Source organism: Rana temporaria, chromosome 2, assembly GCF_905171775.1.
Source record: "Rana temporaria chromosome 2, aRanTem1.1, whole genome shotgun sequence".
Classification (NCBI taxonomy): Eukaryota; Metazoa; Chordata; class Amphibia; order Anura; family Ranidae; genus Rana; species Rana temporaria.
Window position 1 is genome coordinate 116,307,254 of NC_053490.1, and position 20,553 is coordinate 116,327,806.

At 40.8% G+C, this 20,553-nt stretch overlaps 1 protein-coding gene across 1 annotated transcript in view; it reads left to right on the top strand.

The window, feature by feature from the left end:
- Nucleotides 1-20,553, top strand: part of SCN8A (sodium voltage-gated channel alpha subunit 8) — a 251,372-nt gene that overhangs the window by 35,228 nt on the left and 195,591 nt on the right. The window contains exon 2 of the mRNA XM_040340817.1: nucleotides 17,583-17,913. Coding sequence (XP_040196751.1) covers nucleotides 17,638-17,913 — 276 coding nt within the window. The 5' untranslated portion in view covers nucleotides 17,583-17,637. The remainder of the gene's footprint in view (nucleotides 1-17,582; nucleotides 17,914-20,553) is intronic.

Below are 20,553 nucleotides of genomic sequence, written 5' to 3' on the forward strand. Positions count from 1 at the left end.
CCGTCGAAGTTTAGATATAGAACATGTTCTATTTTACTCCGATGGAATTCCATCGGAATTCCGATGTGATTTGGCCGGGAAAAAGCCTGATCGTGTGTACAAGGCATAAGATTAAGACTGCTTAGCCTCAAGAAATTTAGAGTGAGGATGGAGTGGTTATGTCACTTCCTTGCTGGTGGCTCTGACAAGGGAAAGCCATGCCCTTATCTGCAAGCGTATCTGCTTGGCTTACCTGCAAGCCAAGATAAGCCAGTAATGGAGAAAGATCCGCTGCAGGTAAACCACAGGCAACGCTAGTGACTAGTCTCTTGCCACCTACCTGTATTTTTTGGGGAATATTTCCCAAAGTTTCAATTTTTGTGTTTGATGTATCCTCTTCCCTGACACATTTATTGAATACCTCAGCCTAGTGATGACTCCTGGATGGGTCACATTACATTTACGCATTTTCACCTAAATAGAGACATTAGAGAGGTTGGTATTCAGTTGGGTTGATTTTCTAAAGGCAAATGGCTTTTTTATTTTGCAAATCAATTTTCTCCTAATTTAGCCTAATGAGGTAAAGCTCTGCTGACTTCCATCATATAATCATGTACAAGCAAAAATTTTGTTTTGTTTTTGTTATTTTTATTGCACGTGATTAGGTAATTATTGCAAAATGGAATTTCACCCACATTCACTAAGCTCTTGGGAAAATCCCCTTGCAATGTGCAGCTTACCCTCCAAAATGAGCAACCTATTTGCAATCAGTAAATCAAACCTAGTGTCTTCTAGTGTAGGGACAGTGCTTTGGCTTTCTTTTTTGGAAAGTAAAGTCACTTTAAATTTCAGATGTTACATTTTAGTGTATCAGATTGGACTATGGTTAACTGCAAAACACTAGAGGGAGGTAGAATTAAAGCAGATTTCATACATGATATATGGATCTCCTTTTTATGCTTCAGAAAATATTGCAGCTTCATCATCCTTTAGTAAAGGTTCAACAGCTTCTATCCATACATTGTGGAAAAAGTATCCACAATCATTTATTTAACCAAAAATATGAAAAGATGTAATGGTGTACAGGTGGTTCCCGGGGTTACAAACATCCGACTTACATACGATTCATACTTGCAAACGGAGGGAGACGGCAGGAAATCTCCCCTTAGGAAGAGAAATTTACTCCTGTTAAGCCTCGTACACACGACCGAGAAACTCGACAGAATCCATCAAGAAACTTGGTGGGAGAGCTTTTTTGCCAAGGAAACCGGTCGTGTATACGTTTTTCATTGAGGAAACTGTTGAGGAACTCGACGAGGAAAAAAGAGAACAAGTTCTCTTTTTCCTCAATGGGAGTGTCAATTTCCTCATCGTGTTCCTCGTCGGGCTGGTTTTCGACGAGAAACACGAGCGTGTGTATGCTAAGAAACCCGTGCATGCTCAGAATAAAGATGAGACGGGAGCGCACCTTCGATAAAAGTAGCGTTTGTAATGGAGATAACACATTTTTCACGCTGTAACAGTCTGAAAAGTGAAAATCGTCTCTTACTAAACTTTTACTTAACACGCAGTAACATGAGATTAGCAAAAGCAGCCCCAAGGGTTGTGCCAGTGGAATCGAACTTCCCCAGCCATTGTATGTGTTGTACGTCACCGCGTTTGAGAACGAGGAGATTTTGTCTTGACCGTGTGTACGCAAAGCAAGCTTGTCGAATTCCTCGACAAGCCTAACAAGGAACTCGTCGAGGAAAAAGATGTGTCTTTTCCGACGAGTTGCTCGGTTGTGTGTACGAGGCCTAAGGCCTCGTACACACGACCGTGGAACTCGACGGGCGAAACACATCTTTTTGCCTGTCGAGTTCCTTGTTAGGCTGTCGAGGAACTCAACTTGCCAATTTTCTCCATTTCCGTTGAGGAAAAAGAGAACATGCTCTCTTTTTGGCTCGACGAGTTCCTCGACAGTTTCCTCGTCGAAAAATGTACACACGACCGGTTTCCTCGGCAAAGAAAAAAAAACAGCAATTTTCTTGCTGGTTTTTGCCGAGACACACGACCGAGTTTCTCGGCAAAAACCAGAAAGAAACTTGCTGGGAGATATTTTTTTGCAGAGGAAACCGGTCGTGTTTACATTTTCGTCGAGGAAACTGTCGAGAAACTCGACGAGCCAAAAAGAGAACAAGTTCTCTATTTCCTTGACGGGAATGGAGAAACTTGCCTTGTCGAGTTCCTCGACAGCCTATCAAGGAACTCGATGAGGAAAACGATGTGTTTCTCCCGTCGAGTTCCTCGGTCGTGTGTACGAGGCTTAAGAGTTATCATGGGAAAAGGGTGTCTCCACAGGGACAGAAAGTGAGGTGAAATCTTCTGAACAGGGTCACAGACAGCAAAATAATTGTTACAGGTAGTGTTAACCCTTCCCTATGCTATCCAAAATACTTAAAAATTATTGTTTTGGCTTAAAAAATGTACATGTTCCGACTTACAAATAAATTCAACCTAAGAACAAACCTACAGACCCTATTTTGTTTGGAACTTGGGGACTCCATGTTCTGTAGAAAAAGTACACTCTCGACCTTAGAAGCTGGTGTTGCCTTCTTTAGCAATAATGACTTATTGGGGGTTATTTACGAAAAGCAAATCCACTTTGCACTACAAGTGCAAACTGCACTTGATATTGCACTGAAAGTGCACTTGGAAGTGCAGTCGCTGTAAATCTGAGGGGTTGATCTGAAATGAGGGGAAGCTCTGCTGATTTTATCATCCAATCATGTGCAAGCTAAAATGCTGTATTTTACTTTCCTTGCATGTCCCCCTCGAGTCTACAGCGACTGCACTTCCAAGTGTAATTTCAGTGCAATTTCAAGTGCAATTTGCACTTGTACTGCAAAGTGATTTTGCCTTTCAAAAATAACCCTCATTGTGTATTTTCTGAATGATAAAGAAATATTTTAATATTTTAGAGTTTACATTAAATGTAGGATATATTTACTAGAAAAAAGTAGTTATTATAAATGTACAAAAGAAAAATAATCTTTTTGATAGATTGGGTAAAACATATTTTAATCCCGTAACAGCAAGTAAATAATTATTCTTTTGGAAGCTCTTGTCTGACGAGTTTGCAGCTGTGTGTCTTGGTAGAGACATCTCTTCCAGACTGCATGGCCTGTTCCTAACACTACAGTGTTCTCTTAATTTCTAGCCTTGCAATAAAGCAGGTGTAAAATATCAAAAGTGTAGGCAAGCAAAATCTGTGTTTGTTTTTTTTGTTTTTTTATCTTATTTCATTTTGCATAAAGCTTGAGTATTGGGTTGCCCAAGTAATGTGTTATATCAAGCCTTATAATTGAAGCAACATTTTAAAAAGGCAGAAACCTACAGCTGTAAACAGGTAATATATTTTTATTGACTTCAGGAAACTGAAGTCTGTTTAGTTTCTATGGATTACTGCTTTTTGCTTATCCTTATTGCAGGCACAGCGACTGCAATTCCAAGTGCACTTTTAGTGCAATTTCAAGTGCACTTTGCGCTTGTAGTGCAAAGTGGATTTGCCTTTTGTAAATAACCCCCACTGTCTTCCTGTGATCAGTTGCCTCCTCTCCTCTGCCCGACAGACAGTTCCAGCGGGCGGGACCGAGCACTGCCGCTGATGTCAGTCGGGGAGGAGAGGAGAGACAGAGCCGAGGATTCACATGATCGGAGGAAGACGCTGTGTTATTGGTACAGATAAGCATATTTATGATATAACACAGACACAGGGGAACTTATTGGTCTAATACAGATGGGATGGGAGCTTTTAATGTTAAGCATGAGAGTAGCAGGAGCGTGGGGCAGGTGCTGACATGAGCAGACAGTCAGAGAGGGGAGGGGGAGATGATGGAGGAGAGGACACAGGAGACAGAGAGCAGGGCTTCGTCTGACAGAGGCCTGATATATCGTGGTCAGCAAACGGGAAGGGCATAGCCAGGCATGATCAGACAGGTATTTTAGGTGATACAGGGGGCCAAATGTCACAGCACAAGCACTGTGCTATATAACATGCTTAAGGGAACAGGATCTTTTTTTTCTTTTTTTTGGGGGTTAACAAACATTTTAAGCTGGCAGTTGAAGAATTGAAATTCCTGCTGAATTTTGATTTGTCGGCGAGCAGGCTGCCTGTACTTAAGTCAATCCATCGATTAACTTTAATACAACCAGCCTGCTGTTCTTTTTTTTTTGTCTAATTGTCCTATAACCATTGGCAGTGATCATTGTATTATGCCCCCTGTGTTCCCCACTGGCAGAATACAAATGTGCTGCAGGAGGGATTTTCCCATCAACACTGACTGTGTTGATGGGGGAATGGAACAATTTTATTTCCTTCAACCCGTGGTTGAAGGAACTATGTAGAAATTGGCAGACTTATACTTCAGCTTCAATTAGAGCGGTCTGTAAGATTTTGGATGATCCATTCCAAAGCCTATATTGCTCTGTGGCATAATTTTCTCCAGAATTACGCATATATTTTAAACTGAAGTAGAGAATGTTTTTGAGCATTTTCAAGGTAATATAGGTGCACATTATAGAGCAGTTCTTAGGCCCCGTACACACATCTGAGGAACTCGACGGGCAAAACACATCGTTTTGCCCGTCGAGTTCCTTGTGAAGCCGCCGAGGATCTCGGCGAGCCGAAATTTCCCATTGAACAACGAGGAAATAGAGAAAATGTTCTCTATTTCCTCGCCGAGGTCCTCGTCGGCTTCCTCGGCCGAAAGTGTACACACGGCCGGGTTTCTCGGCAGAATTCAGCTCCGAATTCTGGCTGAATTCTGCCGAGAAACTCGGTCGTGTATACAGGGCCTTACACTTCTTAAATACAATGAAAATACAAAGTAATTCAGATTACTGCATGCTTAGGAGAGCATATGGGGTTTTTCTTCTAAGCCTGCTTAAACATTAAGGAAGAAAAGCAAAGCATGGACATTGTGATCTTAACGCTTTAAATATAAATGAACTGGGTAACCTTAAATGCAAAAATGGACCATGGCCAATGCACTTAACACAGATTAATCTGAAAAGGCTCTCCTCCCGAAAGATGATAGGAGTCCAGGCTTTGCAGTTCTGGCAACTTGTGCACAGTAGCCTGTAGATGTGAGATTCATCTAATCAAATTCTGTAGAAGCTTCTTGTTCTATCACAATGAAATTATGTTATTTTGTGCATTACATATTACCTAGGTTGTATTGCCACTGATATTGCCTATATATGAAAAGCAAATATGTTAATTGTAGTTGGGCATCTCTGAAATGTATTGCTTTGCACTGGTTAGAAAAGAATGCAAACTATTAGCAAAGAACATTAAAATGAACTGTATATGATGAGCTTAAATCCAGCCTCACTGCACAGCATCCTAAAAATACAGAGTGTAGCTTCCTCGTTGCTGGCACTGATTTAACCCTATACTTTCTATATACCTTTAATTGGTTGGTATGACCATTTCTCACACAATTGCCAATACTAATAAAATAATAATTGTTCACGTTCCTGTAACAGGAAAACATTACAGTGCGATTTCTGTACTACATGCTGCCCACTTTCTGCAAGACCTAGAAGGGTTAACATAATCTGGAGGGACTGTTCTGACATCTATGCCCTCACCATGATGGACTAATGGTCAGTGGTAAAGCAAGTGATATAGGGGGGGGAACCACAACCGGGAAGCATTGTTGCTTACATTACAGGGTGGCTCAGATTTGGCGGGGTCCTGGGTTGTTCTACAGGGGAGTACAGGTAACTGGTACTTTAGTGCAAATTTAGAAATGTATTAACGCAACATTATGCTGCCCTACACTAACTTTATGGTGAAGCAACACCACATTTATCCAAAATTGTTTTCCCCTTTCCTTAAGGGAACTGCAGTGCTGTACTCTAGGGTGAACAGTACTATTTCATATATCCTGTTGACAGTTAAAGTGTACCTGTATTTTGGAGCAAACATTACACTGCACGAAAGGCACTGGGAGAAAGTAGGTACTACTGTTGCTCCTGCTATTTTTACCATTTATTAAAGGGGGTACTCCCTTCAAAACAGATATTTTCAGTTTTTAGCAGATATTAGGGATCTAAATGTTGTAATATCTTTTGGAAAAACAAGATCTTTGTGCCTGAGTTTACAGATGTGCATGTATGTAATGGTCAGTATAAAGAGGTCCTAATCTCCAATTAGATGTTTCTGTGTATATTATGAAAATTTGCAATAACAGGAGTGCCATCACCTGAAACTTCAGGGTAGGCATAAGTGGCACCACAAACTGTGATAGGGAGAGTTTGGTGTTTGAAATCCAAGAGAAGTGAGCAAGTGACTTTATCAGAACTGTAATATCACTTTTGGGTTGACTAAAGCGAAAAGTCTGCTGTCGGCTGACAACACAGAGGCAGTCCAGGCTCTGAAAAAATCCTAAGTATATGGTCGGGATCCACCCAGAAGCCTGGGCCAACAGCTGGTTCAGCCCCTCAGTGAGCTGCTGAGCGCCTGAGCCAGCCACTCCCGCCCCCTCCGCAGCCCAGCACTCCAGTGAGCCCTGCAGGGGAGGTGCAGAGAGCTGGTGACTGACAGTCACCACCAGAGCACTCTGTAGGCCGAGGACTGAGAGCTGAGCAATCAGCAGTGTTTAATTGCTCAGTTTTCCATCCTTTAAGAATTGGGGGACACCTGCAGCTGGTATCGGTGCTGCAGCCATCTAGGTGATTATGATTTTTTCTTTTTTTGCCATTCCCAGACTTCTCTTTTAAAGGTTTAATTTAGGACTGTTAAGCCCCAAGGTTTAGTTCCAATGTTAAGAGTTGTACAACCCTTTGGTATTCTGAGGTGCAAACTATTGCTTGAGCTTGTAACACAGAACACACCTGCATGCTAATCTGCAAGGCAAACAGGATGGGTGCATCCAGGTGTTCAGTAAGCTTTAAAGAGACCGTGTCACCCCCTTCAACTTTTCAAACAGTGTACAACATGTAGAAGTGTGAGATAAGTTTGTGAAGAGTGTCTATTTTTGAACTGCAGTTGCCATTTCAGACACTGAAATACCTCCAGTAATGTTGGATCTTTGTGGCTCCCCTCACTCACGCTCCCTCTCAATATCAAATAGCTCTGCTTAAGCTCCTAGCACAGCTCCATGCAACAAAGGCTGGCAGCTCATGAATACTGTGCAGGAGCACGCATCCATTGGCAGTAGTCTGTGCAGGCCGTTCTTTTTAACATAAGTATATCTCTGACTTTTATATTCTTTATATTATACTGTTTGAACATTACAATAATACAGAGCCAGCTGGGAATGCTTATTCACCAGCATCAGTCCCTGCATGTCCCTCTTGTACATGACTGGTGACATCACGAACAGGGTGGCATCCAGCAGCTTGTGAACTACATTTTGTCACCAAGGGATGCAATAATAATAGTGAATTTAGGTTAGTTTTGTAAATAAAATAATTATTGGAGTATACTGTATGTCTACAGTCATTTTCGGGAATTCCTCTCTTCAGGCAGCCTAAACGTATGTTATTGGTATAACAACGACTAAAATGTCCCTTATAGTTTATAGTATAGCTCCATAAATCTTCTAATGATTTATAAAAGTCCCAAGTGGGTTGTTATGCCACCATTACATGTAAATGTTAGGGCACTTTGACTATTTCTCTGCTATACCTGTATCATTAATCATTTCCTGTTCCTTTCCCACCCATATAACTATTCCCTGTGTCATTAGCAGAAATTCTTTCCATGCTATTCCATTTTTACTAATAATAGTCTGTCCTAGAACAGGTCCCAAAGGCCTTCCACTGGTGTCCTGTCCTTCGTGGAACACATGCTTACTATTACTGCAGCCTGGCCAATGCTATTCTGTCGGGAATGTCAGCTTTTCATTTTTTTTTTGTTTTTTAAGTTTCCCAGTGATGCAACTACTTAAAGCCTTACAAAATATAAATGTATAATGTCACATGCTAGTTCATCTTAAAAAAAACTTTTATTACATGCATGCATACAGTATGTAACTGTTTCTGCAGAGTATCAGATCAGCATAGGTATGGAATTTTTTTTTATGGTTTTCGCATACTATTAAATTGAGTAGTACTTGCACTGTACCTGCCAGATATTTATTATATCATTTTAATGCATTCATGTTTTTTGATAGAATATTTTTTTTTCTAAATATATGAAATCACTGGAATTGAGGCATAATGAGCTTTTTATTGCATAGAATGCTAACTTAAAGTGGTTATAAAGCCTAAACATTTTTTTTCCTATTGCATTCCTTGCATTAACTTACTACTCTCTTTTACTCTTTTACTTAAAGCGGTGGTTCACCCTCCTTAACATCATTATACCATTACATTCGGCATCGTAGCGCGAGCTACGGTATGCCGGTCTTAAATTTTTAATCCCCGTACTCACTGTGCTATGGATCATTGAAGATTCCGACTCCCGCGGGGAATGGGCGTGCCTATGGAGAGGGAGGATGATTGACGGCCGGCTCTGGCACGTCACGCTCCCCGAAGACAGCCGGAGTAGGTCTCGGCTCTTCACGGCGCCTGCGCACAGGCTATGCGCAGGCGCCGTGAACAGCCAAGCCTATTTCGGCTATTTCCGGAGAAGCGTGACGTGCCAGGGCCGGCCGTCAATCACCTTCTCTCACCATAGGAACGCCCATTCCCCGGAATCTTCAATGATCCATAGCACAGTGAGTACGGGGATAAAAAATGTAAGACCGGCATACTGTAGCTCGCGCTACGATGCCGAATGTAATGGTAGAATAAAACAATTTTTTATTTTTTTTTAATAGGGTGAACCCCCGCTTTAAGCATTCATTTGATCCAATGCTGTGGACTTCTGCAGATCTTCTCTCTTTTCACTTCCTGGTTTCACTTGCTTTGCAATCAAAGCCACTGAAGAGGGAGCTGGGGGCGGGGCCAAATCCCATTGTCTGTGTCCATAGACACAAACAGTGAGACTCGAGACTGAGCCCACATGAGTGCCCCCTAAGGAAGCAACTTCCTATAGGAGCACTCTCTAGAGAAGAGGAGCTAGATGCGCTGGTGGGGGACCCGAGAAATGGAGGTTCAGGGCTTCTCTGTGCAATTCCATATAAAGCTGTTTTTTATTTTTACTTACTTTTACAATCACTTTAAGCCCAGATTCACACATATGCGATCTCAGACATGTGGCATGTGATTTGCACTTTGATTTTGTGTCAATCGCATCCGATGTCTGTGCGATCCAAGTTCAGCCATACAGTTGTATGGCTGAACTCTCATTAGATTTGCAGAAGAAAAAGTGCAGGGACCTTTTTTCCCCCGCACTGAAATCGAATTGCATGCGTGTTCTCACCTATGCAATCCGATTCCTGTGCGAATTCAGTTTGCACTGCGATCTATGAACCAAACTGAGCGTGTCATTAACAATGTATTGACACACGCAGCGGTTCGCAGAGGACAGTGCAGAGATAAAACAAGTCCCCCTTTCATTGCAGCTACTTTTCGCTGTTTTACAAAGTTACAGGTTCAGCTACAGTAGTTGCCACTGTTGTAAACTATTAGGTACATTGATAGGTGTAAAAACCTTACAGCTTGTGGTTAATTAAAGACAAAAAGACTGTTCATTTGGCTCTTTGCAAGAGACTTTTCCCCAGAGCTTTGTGAATGAGGTGAAACTTTGCTGACTTCAGTCATCCAATCGTGTGCATGCAATTTTTTTCGTGTATAATTAGGTATTGTTTGCAAAGTGACATTTTACTGCATTTACTAAGCTCTGGGGAAAATTCCCTTGCAAAGTGAAACTTCCTTTGTAAGTAAACAGCTTAGTTGGCTTTAGTAAGTAAATCAACCCCATAAAGCCAACAACTGATCTAGCAAGTAAAAGTAAAAACACCTCTAAGCTAGAGTCTACTCACTTTATAGTATGCATTTAAAGTAAAAAAAATCAGTTGCATGCATTTGAAAATATATATGAGAGTCACCTACTGCTTCCAAAAAAAAACTATAAGCACAAATGCTGTAATACAAATAAAGGCAGTTAAACTTGTCTCGTGACCACCTTCCATTGCAATGCCTGCTGAATATATATCTGGGAAACTATATACAGTAGTAATCATCCAAAAACAGCAGTTGTCTCTAAGGCCCCTTTCACACTGGGGCAGGAGGTGCGGCGGTATTCGGCCACTAGCGGTGTGGTTTTAACCCCCGCTAGCGTCTGAAAAAGGGTTAATATCGCCGGCAATGTGCCCCTGCGGAGGCGCATTGCCGGCGGTATAGCCGTGGTTTCCTATTGATTCCAATGGGAATGAGCGGTGGAGGAACGGTAAACACAGCGCTCCTTTAACCACTCCAAAGATGCTGCTAGCAGGACTTTTGGAGCAGTCCTGCTAGCGCACCGCTCCAGTGTGAAAGCCCTCGGGGCTTTCACACTGGAGAAATAGCATCCGCTGTTTAGGGTCGGTTTGCAGGCGCTATTTTTAGCACAATAGCGCCTGCAAACAGCCTCAGTGTGAAAGGGGCCTAAGTGTTTATTTAGATACCCTTTAAAGACAATAGATCCTGTAGTGTTTTCTATTTATAGTCTAGTATACAGTAAAGCATGTATGCATTTATTAGCATTATATAAGTTAATCACTAGTTTGGATGAAAAAAAAACTTTTTAGGGTTCATCTTTGTGTTCATCCATGTTCTATTTAAGCTAATAAATGTGGTTCATTGGCTGCAAGTGACTGAAAATGGAGCTCTGCTTGCAAAGACCATTGAAACCAGTCTGTGTACATGGGTACTTGAAGTTAGTGCTGAACCTGTAGCAGCAACACAACATGGTGTACAGTATATGGGTCTCGTTTATAGGGAAGGTGACTTTGTGACCTAAAGCTAAAACCGCCCCAAAAAAATGCAAAGTTGGAGTGTTCAGTTAAAGAGATGCTGTTGCTGAAAAGAAAAGCAGCCTTGAATAAAAATGCAATAATACTTACCTCCCCAACAGGTGGTAAGTCTTTTCTTCGGTCTGTTGAAAAGACAGACTGTTTGGTCTGTTTTCTTCGGTCTGTTTGGTATGTATACCAAAGAATCTTCTGCATCCAACACTCTTCTGGGTGTGTCAGGTGCCTGGTCCTCTCCTCAACTAGTTCTCTTTTTTCCTCGTCGAGTTCCTCGACAGTTTTCTTGATGAAAAACATACACACGACCGTTTTCCTCGGCAAAAAAGCTCTGCCACCAAGTTTCTTGATGGATTCTGTTGAGGAAAACGGTTGTGTGTATGAGGCCTGAAAGTAATTGAATTACTTAATTTGAGCAGCCTGCATTCGCTCACACCAACTAACAAAAACACGTATTCAGAGGCCCTAGCCTTCTCACAAAATCTAGATTTTCATATTGCTAATCTGCTAGTTATGAACATATTTAAGTTAAAAGGTACATCTTCAAATGATATTGATTCATAAGATGCAGCACTAACTCAAAAGCACAAATATTTTGAAATTCATATAATAGAAGTACAGATACTCCTTGTTTAACAACCCATTTAACGTCTACTCTGACTTACGACCGGCTGTCCCCACTCTAACGTCGCGTATATACATCATTATATTGTACAGTACAGAATTTTCGTACTCTACTTATGCAAATTAAAACAACGTTATTGAACTTGAGTTTTCTATTTAGACCTTTTCATCACTATACAGTACAGTAGTTAAGAATACTTAAAATATTGAAATCGTTTTTACGACCTGGTCGTTGGAACGGAACCTGGTCCGTTAAGTGAGGAGTACCTGTACATAAATCCTATTATTAATGTGCTTCTTTAAATGGTTATGAATTTCCCCACATGTCCTTCTATTCAAAAGTGTGCAAAACATGATCTGTTCATGTTCACTTAGGATGAGACGTAGGGAAAGGTTCCTCTCAAATCACGGAAGTGAGTAAGACAGGCCATGCATTTTGTGGTTATTGAAATATTGTGTTGGTAAAAGCAAATTGCTCATTCATGATATCATAGAGGTAAGGATTCTTGGCACCGTTATAAATGGTATGAAGGCTACAGTTCATAAATGGTTTTATAAATCAAGGCCCATTTCCTGTAAAGCGTAAGCAGATAAATAATGTATTATTCATTTAACTTCTTCATTGCTGGTCAGGCAGCAGCAATTAGTATGTGGAACACTGGCAGTTATTGAAGAAGATTTAAGACAAAATTCTGTAAGTCATGTATGTAAATGGTTTATTCATACAAACAAAAACAATGCTAGCATCTTGTTAGTCAATGTAATATAGTTTTAATGTGTTGTTTACGTATAGGTAAGATTATTATTATTATTTTTTTTGGACTAGTAGTGTGAATGATCGAAAAACAGAATAAAATAAGACCAGCCTCCCCCTTGCCCCTCTAACTTGTTCCTAAGTCTTTTGTGTGTGTTTTTAATTATTCAACACAAATTGACGAATGCAAAATCTGGTGCATCTCTGCATAGGCACCAATCAGCTTCCAGATTTGTTTGTCAAAGCCTAATTGACCAAACTGAAGTTGGAAGCTGTTTGGCTACCATGCACATCTGCACCAGATTCTGCACTCTCCAGTTTTAGTAAATCAACTGCATTGCCATCATACAAATGCTATCTCATGCTATCCTTTAGGCCGGGTTCACATGAGTGTGATTTCAGATTTGACTTGAGACACACAGAATCGCATGGCAAGGGAAATGACATTGTTTTTCAATGGCGTCCATTCACATCAATGGACGCCAATGGAGACATTTTGGAAAAGATTCCTGTACTACTTTGGTGCAATTGCAGTGTGATTTTGGTCCCATTGAATATACAAACCTTATTAAAGTTGCATCCAAGTAGCACTACCTAATAGCACTGAAAGTCAGATCAAAATTGTATCAGTAGTGTGAACCTAGCCTCACTCAGTAGATTAATAAAAGCAGATATCTGTTTTCTGTCCTGCCTCCCCCACAGTGGTGTACACTCCTTCATCCTCCTCCTGATCTTTTGGCTCACACTCTTTACTCCCCTTGGCTTTACTCAACTATTCACTCACTAGATACAAGCTCCTCTTACTTTCCTTGTTTGCTAGATGAAATCCTTTCTCCTCTCTTTGATGCCTTCCGTCCAAGCTATAGCAATTTTAAGGTTAGGAATACGATATGTTAAAGGCCAACATTTTTCAATAGTCCAAGTGATAGGGGGCGCTAATTAATTCTAAATGTAATAATTAATAAAACAAATATATCAAATGTAAAGAAAACCACAAATCATGTGATGAAAGAGATAATCCTTGTGGGTAATCAGATATTGTCCTATTAGCAATGTCTGCCAAAAGAATTTTTCAATGCTGTACTTTATAAAATAAACCTGATATATAACAGAAGGATTACAGAAGGTGAAAAAGGTAGGCAACTACAAGGTGGGCAATTTGTAGTGCAAACCAACAAACATACCTATTTTTACACTTTGGTTGCCTTTTTTTTATTATTTCTATTCTCTTTCAGACCCACTCAGCTCCCATGTCTGCTTCCCATTCTGCACCACTGCCTGTTATCACAGCTTCATCTCCATGTTTTTAGGCAGGTTACTGGCAATGCAAACTTTTCTAATAGTATTTCGTTTTGGGCTGGATCGCTTAAAACTCTTCAACCCCAGCTTCTCCCCTACCTCAGTAGCACAGCCATGATCTGATCTAATGTTTATAGCCTCTCCAGCTGATATCCTCTTTAATGTTGGCCAAGGCTGTGCAGCGGGCCCTCAGAGTTTTATAGGGCCACCTCCCAGACATCACCAGCCTAGGGAGATGGCCCCATACAAAGCTAATTTGGATGTAAACAGGCAGGTCATCCTACGAGAAACGGTAATTATCTTCAGTACAGGTTACTATTAATTTTGCAATACTATGACACTTTTGGCAGTAGCTGCAAGTACCAATGTATAATTGTTAGTAAAAGTACAGTTGAACTTGAAATACCTTGCCATGAGTAATACATACATCTGTGACTAATTCGGTACAGGGCTGCTATCTCTCCAGCAAGATGTCGGAGCAGAGCTTCCAACCACAACTGGCCCTGAGTGAGCAATTTGGTCTATCATTCCGCACAATTTATTGTCAAACTCCTGGTTCATTCTATTATTATTGAGTGGCTTGCACTCTGTCAGAAAAATGTGTCTCCTTTTCCGCGATTTGGATCTATGAACCTTTCCCTAATTGTAAATCTAGAATTGGGCGAGTTATCAAACAAGCCCTGTTAGTGGAATTGTTCTGGGTATATGATTAGTGTTGCTCACGAATATTCGCATTGCGAATATTCGACTCGAATATAGCATATTCGAGAAATCGCGCTATATTTCGAATTTCGCGGTGAATATTCGCAATTCCGAATATTCGCATTTTTTCAATTTGATTTTTAAAACAGATCACATCCTATCGACGTCTAAAAGCATTGCTGGTATGATTAGAGACCCTGGGCCGAGTAGCTAAGCTGAGGCGATCCTTTTATGTTGCCAAATTGAAAAAAAAAAATTGCGATTTTTCGCTATTGCGAATGCGAAAATTATTGCGAATTTTCGATAACTGTGGTAGGAGAACTCTGATTGTCTCTGATGCAAAAGGGGGGGGGCTTTGTGTATGTGTATGTTATGAATATTTGTATGTTTGATATTATTATTTTTTGTAAGAAGGAAAAAATTGCGCATACCTTAAAAAAGGGGAGAATACAGCAGCAACTAAAAAATGTTATACAACATAAATTAATACAAGACAGAAAATGGAGTCGCTCTACAAGAATAAAAAATATGTCTAGTGACAAGACATGTGGGCAAATTATAAAATAAGCAAGCGCAAATAACTTGTGAAATACACAGTGAAAAAAATATATAAAGAAATATAGTCCCAATAATAGAAAAATAATCTTTCATAAAAATGTCTTTGATATGTGAAGTGAAAAAAAGTCCAAAGCATGCAGCATGAACGTGTTCAATCTTCAAGGTGTTTGATTGACAAACGGCTGTGACAGATGGATAGAGTAAAGAATCACACCAATGCAAAACACTTTTTATTTTCTATTGTAAAATATCAAGAATATTCTGAGCCAATCAGAGTGCTCCTTCCGCATTTCCCGAATATTCGCAATTATTTTGTATTGTAAAATATCAAGAATATTCTGAGCCAATCAGAGTGCTCCTTCCGCATTTGCCGAATATTCGCAATTATTTTGTATTGTAAAATATCAAGAATATTCTGAGCCAATCAGAGTGCTCCTTCTGCATTTGCCGAATATTCGCAATTATTTTGTATTGTAAAATATCAAGAATATTCTGAGCCAATCAGAGTGCTCCTTCTGCATTTGCCGAATATTCGCAATTATTTTGTATTGTAAAATATCAAGAATATTCTGAGCCAATCAGAGTGCTCCTTCCGCATTTGCCGAATATTCGCAATTATTTTGTATTGTAAAATATCACGAATATTCTGAGCCAATCAGAGTGCTCCTACAGCATTTGTCGAAATTGCGCAATAAATATCGCATTCGCATGTTGCGATATTTCGATAAAATATCACGAATATTCTGAGCCAATCAGAGCGCTCCTCCAGCATTTCTCGAAATTGCGCAATAAATATCGCATTCGCATGTTGCGATATTTCGATAAAATATCACGAATATTCTGAGCCAATCAGAGTGCTCCTACCGCAGTTATCAAAAAATCGCAATTATTTTCGCATTCGCAATAGCGAAAAATCGCAATCATTTAATTTCGATAAAATATCACGAATATTCGAATTTAGCGAATATATCTCGAATATTCGAATATATATTCGAGATATATCGCAAAATCGAATATGGCATATTCTGCTCAACACTATATATGATGTCACATATTAACATTGATTGCGCCTGTCAGTACTTCTGTAAGGCCCTATACTAAGTGCTTAACCCATAATGCCCATCCTATGTAGGTGAGACCTTCCTCCAACTGCTCTAGATTTTTGCTAATAGATTGATATGAACTACACTGCTCAAAAAAATTAAAGGAACACGTTTGAATCAGAACTCCTGGGATATTGATCTGGTCAGTTAAGTAGCAGAGGGGTGTATACAGAGGGGGTTGTTAATCAGTTTCAGCTGCTTTGCTGTTAATTGAAATTAACAACAGGTGCACTAGATGGGCAACAATGAGACAACGTCCAAAACAGGAATGTTTTTTTTTTAGGTGGAGGTGTCTGACATTTTTTCCCCTACTCATCTTTTCTGACTGTTTTTCACTAGTTTTGCATTTAGCTATGGTCAGTGTCACTACTGGTAGCACGAGGCGATACTTGGACCCTATAAAGGTTGCACAGGCAGTCCAACTCTTCCAGGATGGCACATCAATATGTGTCATTGCCAGAAGGTTTGCTGTGTCTCCCAGCACAGTCTCAAGAGCATGGAGGAGATTCCAGGAGACAGGCAGTTACTCTAGGAGAGCTGGACAGAGCCGTAGAAGGTCCTTAACCCATCAGCAGGACTGTTATCTGCTCCTTTGTGCAAGAAGGAACAGAATGAGCACTGCCAGAGCCCTACAAAATTACCTCCAGCAGGCCACTGGTGTGAATGTCTCTTACCAAACAATCAGAAACAGACTTCATGGGGGTGGCCTGAGGGCCTGACATCCTTTAGTGTGCTTTGTGCTCACTGCCAGACACTGTGGAGCTCAATTGGCATTTTCCATTGAACACCAGAATTGGCAGGTCCTCCACTGGTGCCCCATGTTTTTCACAGATGAGAGCAGGTTCACCCTGAGCATATGTGACAGACATGAAAGGGTATGGAGAAGCTGCGGAGAACTTTATGCTGCCTGTAACATTGTTCTACAGGCTACACAATGGCACCCAGACTGCCATTAGGAATCGGGATGAAATCCTTGGACCCATTGTCAGACCCTATGCTGGTGCAGTGGGTCCTGGGTTCCTCCTGGTGCACGACAATGCCCGGCCTTATGTGGCGAGAGCATGCAGCCAGTTCCTGGAGGATAAAGAAATTGATACCATTGAATGGCCCCCACGCTCACCTGACCTAAATCCAAAAGAACACCTCTGGGACATTATGTTTCGGTCCATCTGGTGCCACCAGGTTGCACCTCAGTCTGTTCAGGAGCTCAGTGATGCTCTGGTCCAGATCTGGGAGGAAATACCCCAGGACACCATCTGTCGTCTCATTAGGAGCATGCCCTGATGTTGTCAGGCATGCATACAAGCACTTGGGGGCTATACAAACTACTGAGGACCATTTTGATTTGTTGCAATAAAATTTCAAAAATGGACTAGCTTGATGCATGATTTTTTCACTTTGATTTTCGGGATGTCTTTGAATTCAGCCCTCTGTAGGTGAATAATTTTCATTTCCATCAAATGATGTGCCAGCCTTTTATTCCTAACACATTACCCAGTCCATATCAGTAAAGATATCCAGCATTTTGCCCGTTGATTTGAGATATGTTTTCAAAGTGTTCCTTTAATTTTTTTGAGCAGTGTATATTTGTTGAAGCATAGCTTGTTATATATATTGTTATTTATGTTGAAAAAAATCGTAATTTCTTAAATTTTTCTTCCTTTTCTTACCTTTCAGAGTTTGACTGTCGTGGGTGCTATTTAAATAAAAGAAGTTGCTGCAGGATGAAAAGATGGCAGCTCCGCTTATGGCACCACCTGGCCCTGACAGCTTCAAAGCATTTACTCGTGAATCACTGGCTGCCATTGAAAAACGTATAGCAGAAGAGAAGAAAAAAAAGCCACCAAAGCCAGACAGTAGTCACAGAGATGATGATGAAGATAATAAACCTGCACCAAACTCTGACCTGGAAGCAGGCAAAAGTTTGCCATTTATCTACGGCGATGTTAATCCGAAACTTCTTGCTGTGCCAATTGAAGACTTAGACCCTTTTTATTTAAACAAGAAAGTGAGTCCAAGGGAAATCATTCAATGGGATTACAGGTCCAGATGATTAGGGTGCTTACATTTGGCATCTAAAAAGGCAGTTAGAACCAAGTAGGCTTATAATGGAAGGTGCAACTTGTAGAGACCGTTTTCTTTTCAGGAGCAGTATTGCAACTACAGTGGATGATTGGAGTAAATTAAAGGATGAGGATCATTTTGTGGAAGCAGGATAATGGAAATAATGCATGATATGCTGGTATTATTCATGTGCTGGGTATTTTTCTTATAAGCACATAGTGCACTTTTTCGGTAGAATTTCAATATTATGAATTGACATGAAAATGCCCGTTAGAACCAAGTAGGGTTATAATGGAAGGTGCAACTTGTAGAGACCGTTTTCTTTTCAGGAGCAGTATTGCAACTACAGTGGATGATTGGAGTAAATTAAAGGATGAGGATCATTTTGTGGAAGCAGGATAATGGAAATAATGCATGATATGCTGGTATTATTCATGTGCTGGGTATTTTTCTTATAAGCACATAGTGCACTTTTTCGGTAGAATTTCAATATTATGAATTGACATGAAAATGCCCGTTAGAACCAAGTAGGGTTATAATGGAAGGTGCAACTTGTAGAGACCTTTTTCTTTTCAGGAGCAGTATTGCAACTACAGTGGATGAATGGAGTAAATTAAAGGATGAGGATCATTTTGTGGAAGCAGGATAATGGAAATGATGCATGAGATGCTGGTATTATTCATGTACTGGGTATTTTTCTTATAAGCACACAGTGCACTTTTTCGGTAGAATTGCAATATTATGAATTGACATGAAAAAATGCAATTTACACTTAAGGGGTGGGTTAATGTTTTCACCATTTTCATATCTGTCACATAAAAAATGTGAGGGGAAACAGATTAAAGTGCAAAAAATATAAGAGCATTGAGAACTACACTCATCATTCACTGCTACTGGCCTGAACAGAGAAAAGGGCATTATGGTACCCTATGATTTGTTCATTTCTCTGTCTCCCAGCCAGGCAACTATGTGTACAGAAAATATGACTTAATAGGGATCTTTTATTTTGAAAGCTTATCTATGTCACTGTATGTTTATTAATAATTACTTCACCACTTTTGATAAATCTGTGAGGCCCCGTACACACGACCAGTTTCCTCGGCAGAATTCAGCTTCCGACCGAGTTTCTGGCTGAATTCTGCCGAGGAAACTGGTCGTGTGTACACTTTCGGCCGAGGAAGCCGACGAGGAGCTCGGCGAGGAAATAGAGAACATGTTCTCTATTTCCTCGTTGTTCTATGGGAGCTCTCGTCCCGCCGAGCTCCTCGGCGGCTTCAGGGCTGAACTGGCCGAGGAACTCGATGTGTTTGGCACGTCGAGTTCCTCGGCCGTGTGTACGAGGCTTGACATAGAAAAGTTAGGTCAGAAAGTGACAGTGTAAATGTTGCCTTACAAACGACACTATATTGTCAAAGGTATTGGGGCACCTGCCTTTACACGCACATGAACATCATAATCCGTAAGATTCAATAGTGAGTTGGCCCTCCCTTTGCAGCTATAACAGCTTCACCTTTTCTGGGCTGTCCACAAGGTTTAGAAGTGTGTCTATGGGAATGTTTGACCATTCTTGCAGAAGCGCATTAGTGAGGTCAGACACTGGATGAGAAGGCCTGGCTTACAGTCTCTGCTCTAATTCATCCCATTGGTGTTCTATCAATTTGAGGTCAGGACTCTGTGCAGGCCAGTCAAGTTCCTCCACCCCAAACTCACTCATCCATGTCTTTATGAACCTTGCTTTGTGCACTGGTGCACAGTTATGTTGGAACAGGAAGGGCCCATCCCCAAACTGTTGCCACAAAGTTGGGAGCATGAAATTGTCCAAAATGTCTTGGTATGCTGACATCCTAAAGCCTCGTACACATGATCCAACTTTATGGCCATAATTGTCTGACGAATAGGCTCAAAAAGACATGGATGAGCAAGTTTGGGGTGGAGGAACTTGACTGGCCTGCACAGGGCCCTGACCTCAAGCTGATGGAACACCTTTGGGATGAATTGGAGCAGACTGTGAGCCAGACCTCATCCAGTGCCTGACCTTACAAATGTGCTTCTGGAAGATTGGTCATTCCCATAGACACACACCTAAATCTTATGGACAGCCTTCCCAGAGAATTTGAAGCTGTTATAGCTGCAAAGGGTGGACCAACTCAATATTGAACCCTACAGACTAGGACTGAAATGCCATTAAAGTTCATGTGCTTGTAAAGGCAGGTGTCCCAATACTTTTGAAAATATAGAAATGAAACTGTAACTGACTAAAATAATTGTACTGCTTACATCACCAGTGCTATAGAATTAAACTTTGAGGTCGGGTTCACACCTATGCGAATTGGTTACTGCTTAAACCACAAGCTGGTCACTCAGACTATGAATCCTGCTTGTTTAGAGGCCCCCAATTCTGATTCACAAGAATTTTGCAACGTATTATCGGATTATTTCATTAATAAAATTGAAAAAAATCTGTGAAAGTATTCAGCAAAATGGAACCGTCACCAACTCCCCCCCCCCCAAATCACAACCCTAATACCCACATAAATCCGCCGCAATCACCAAAATTCACTCTAAAACCCATTTCCATAGATGC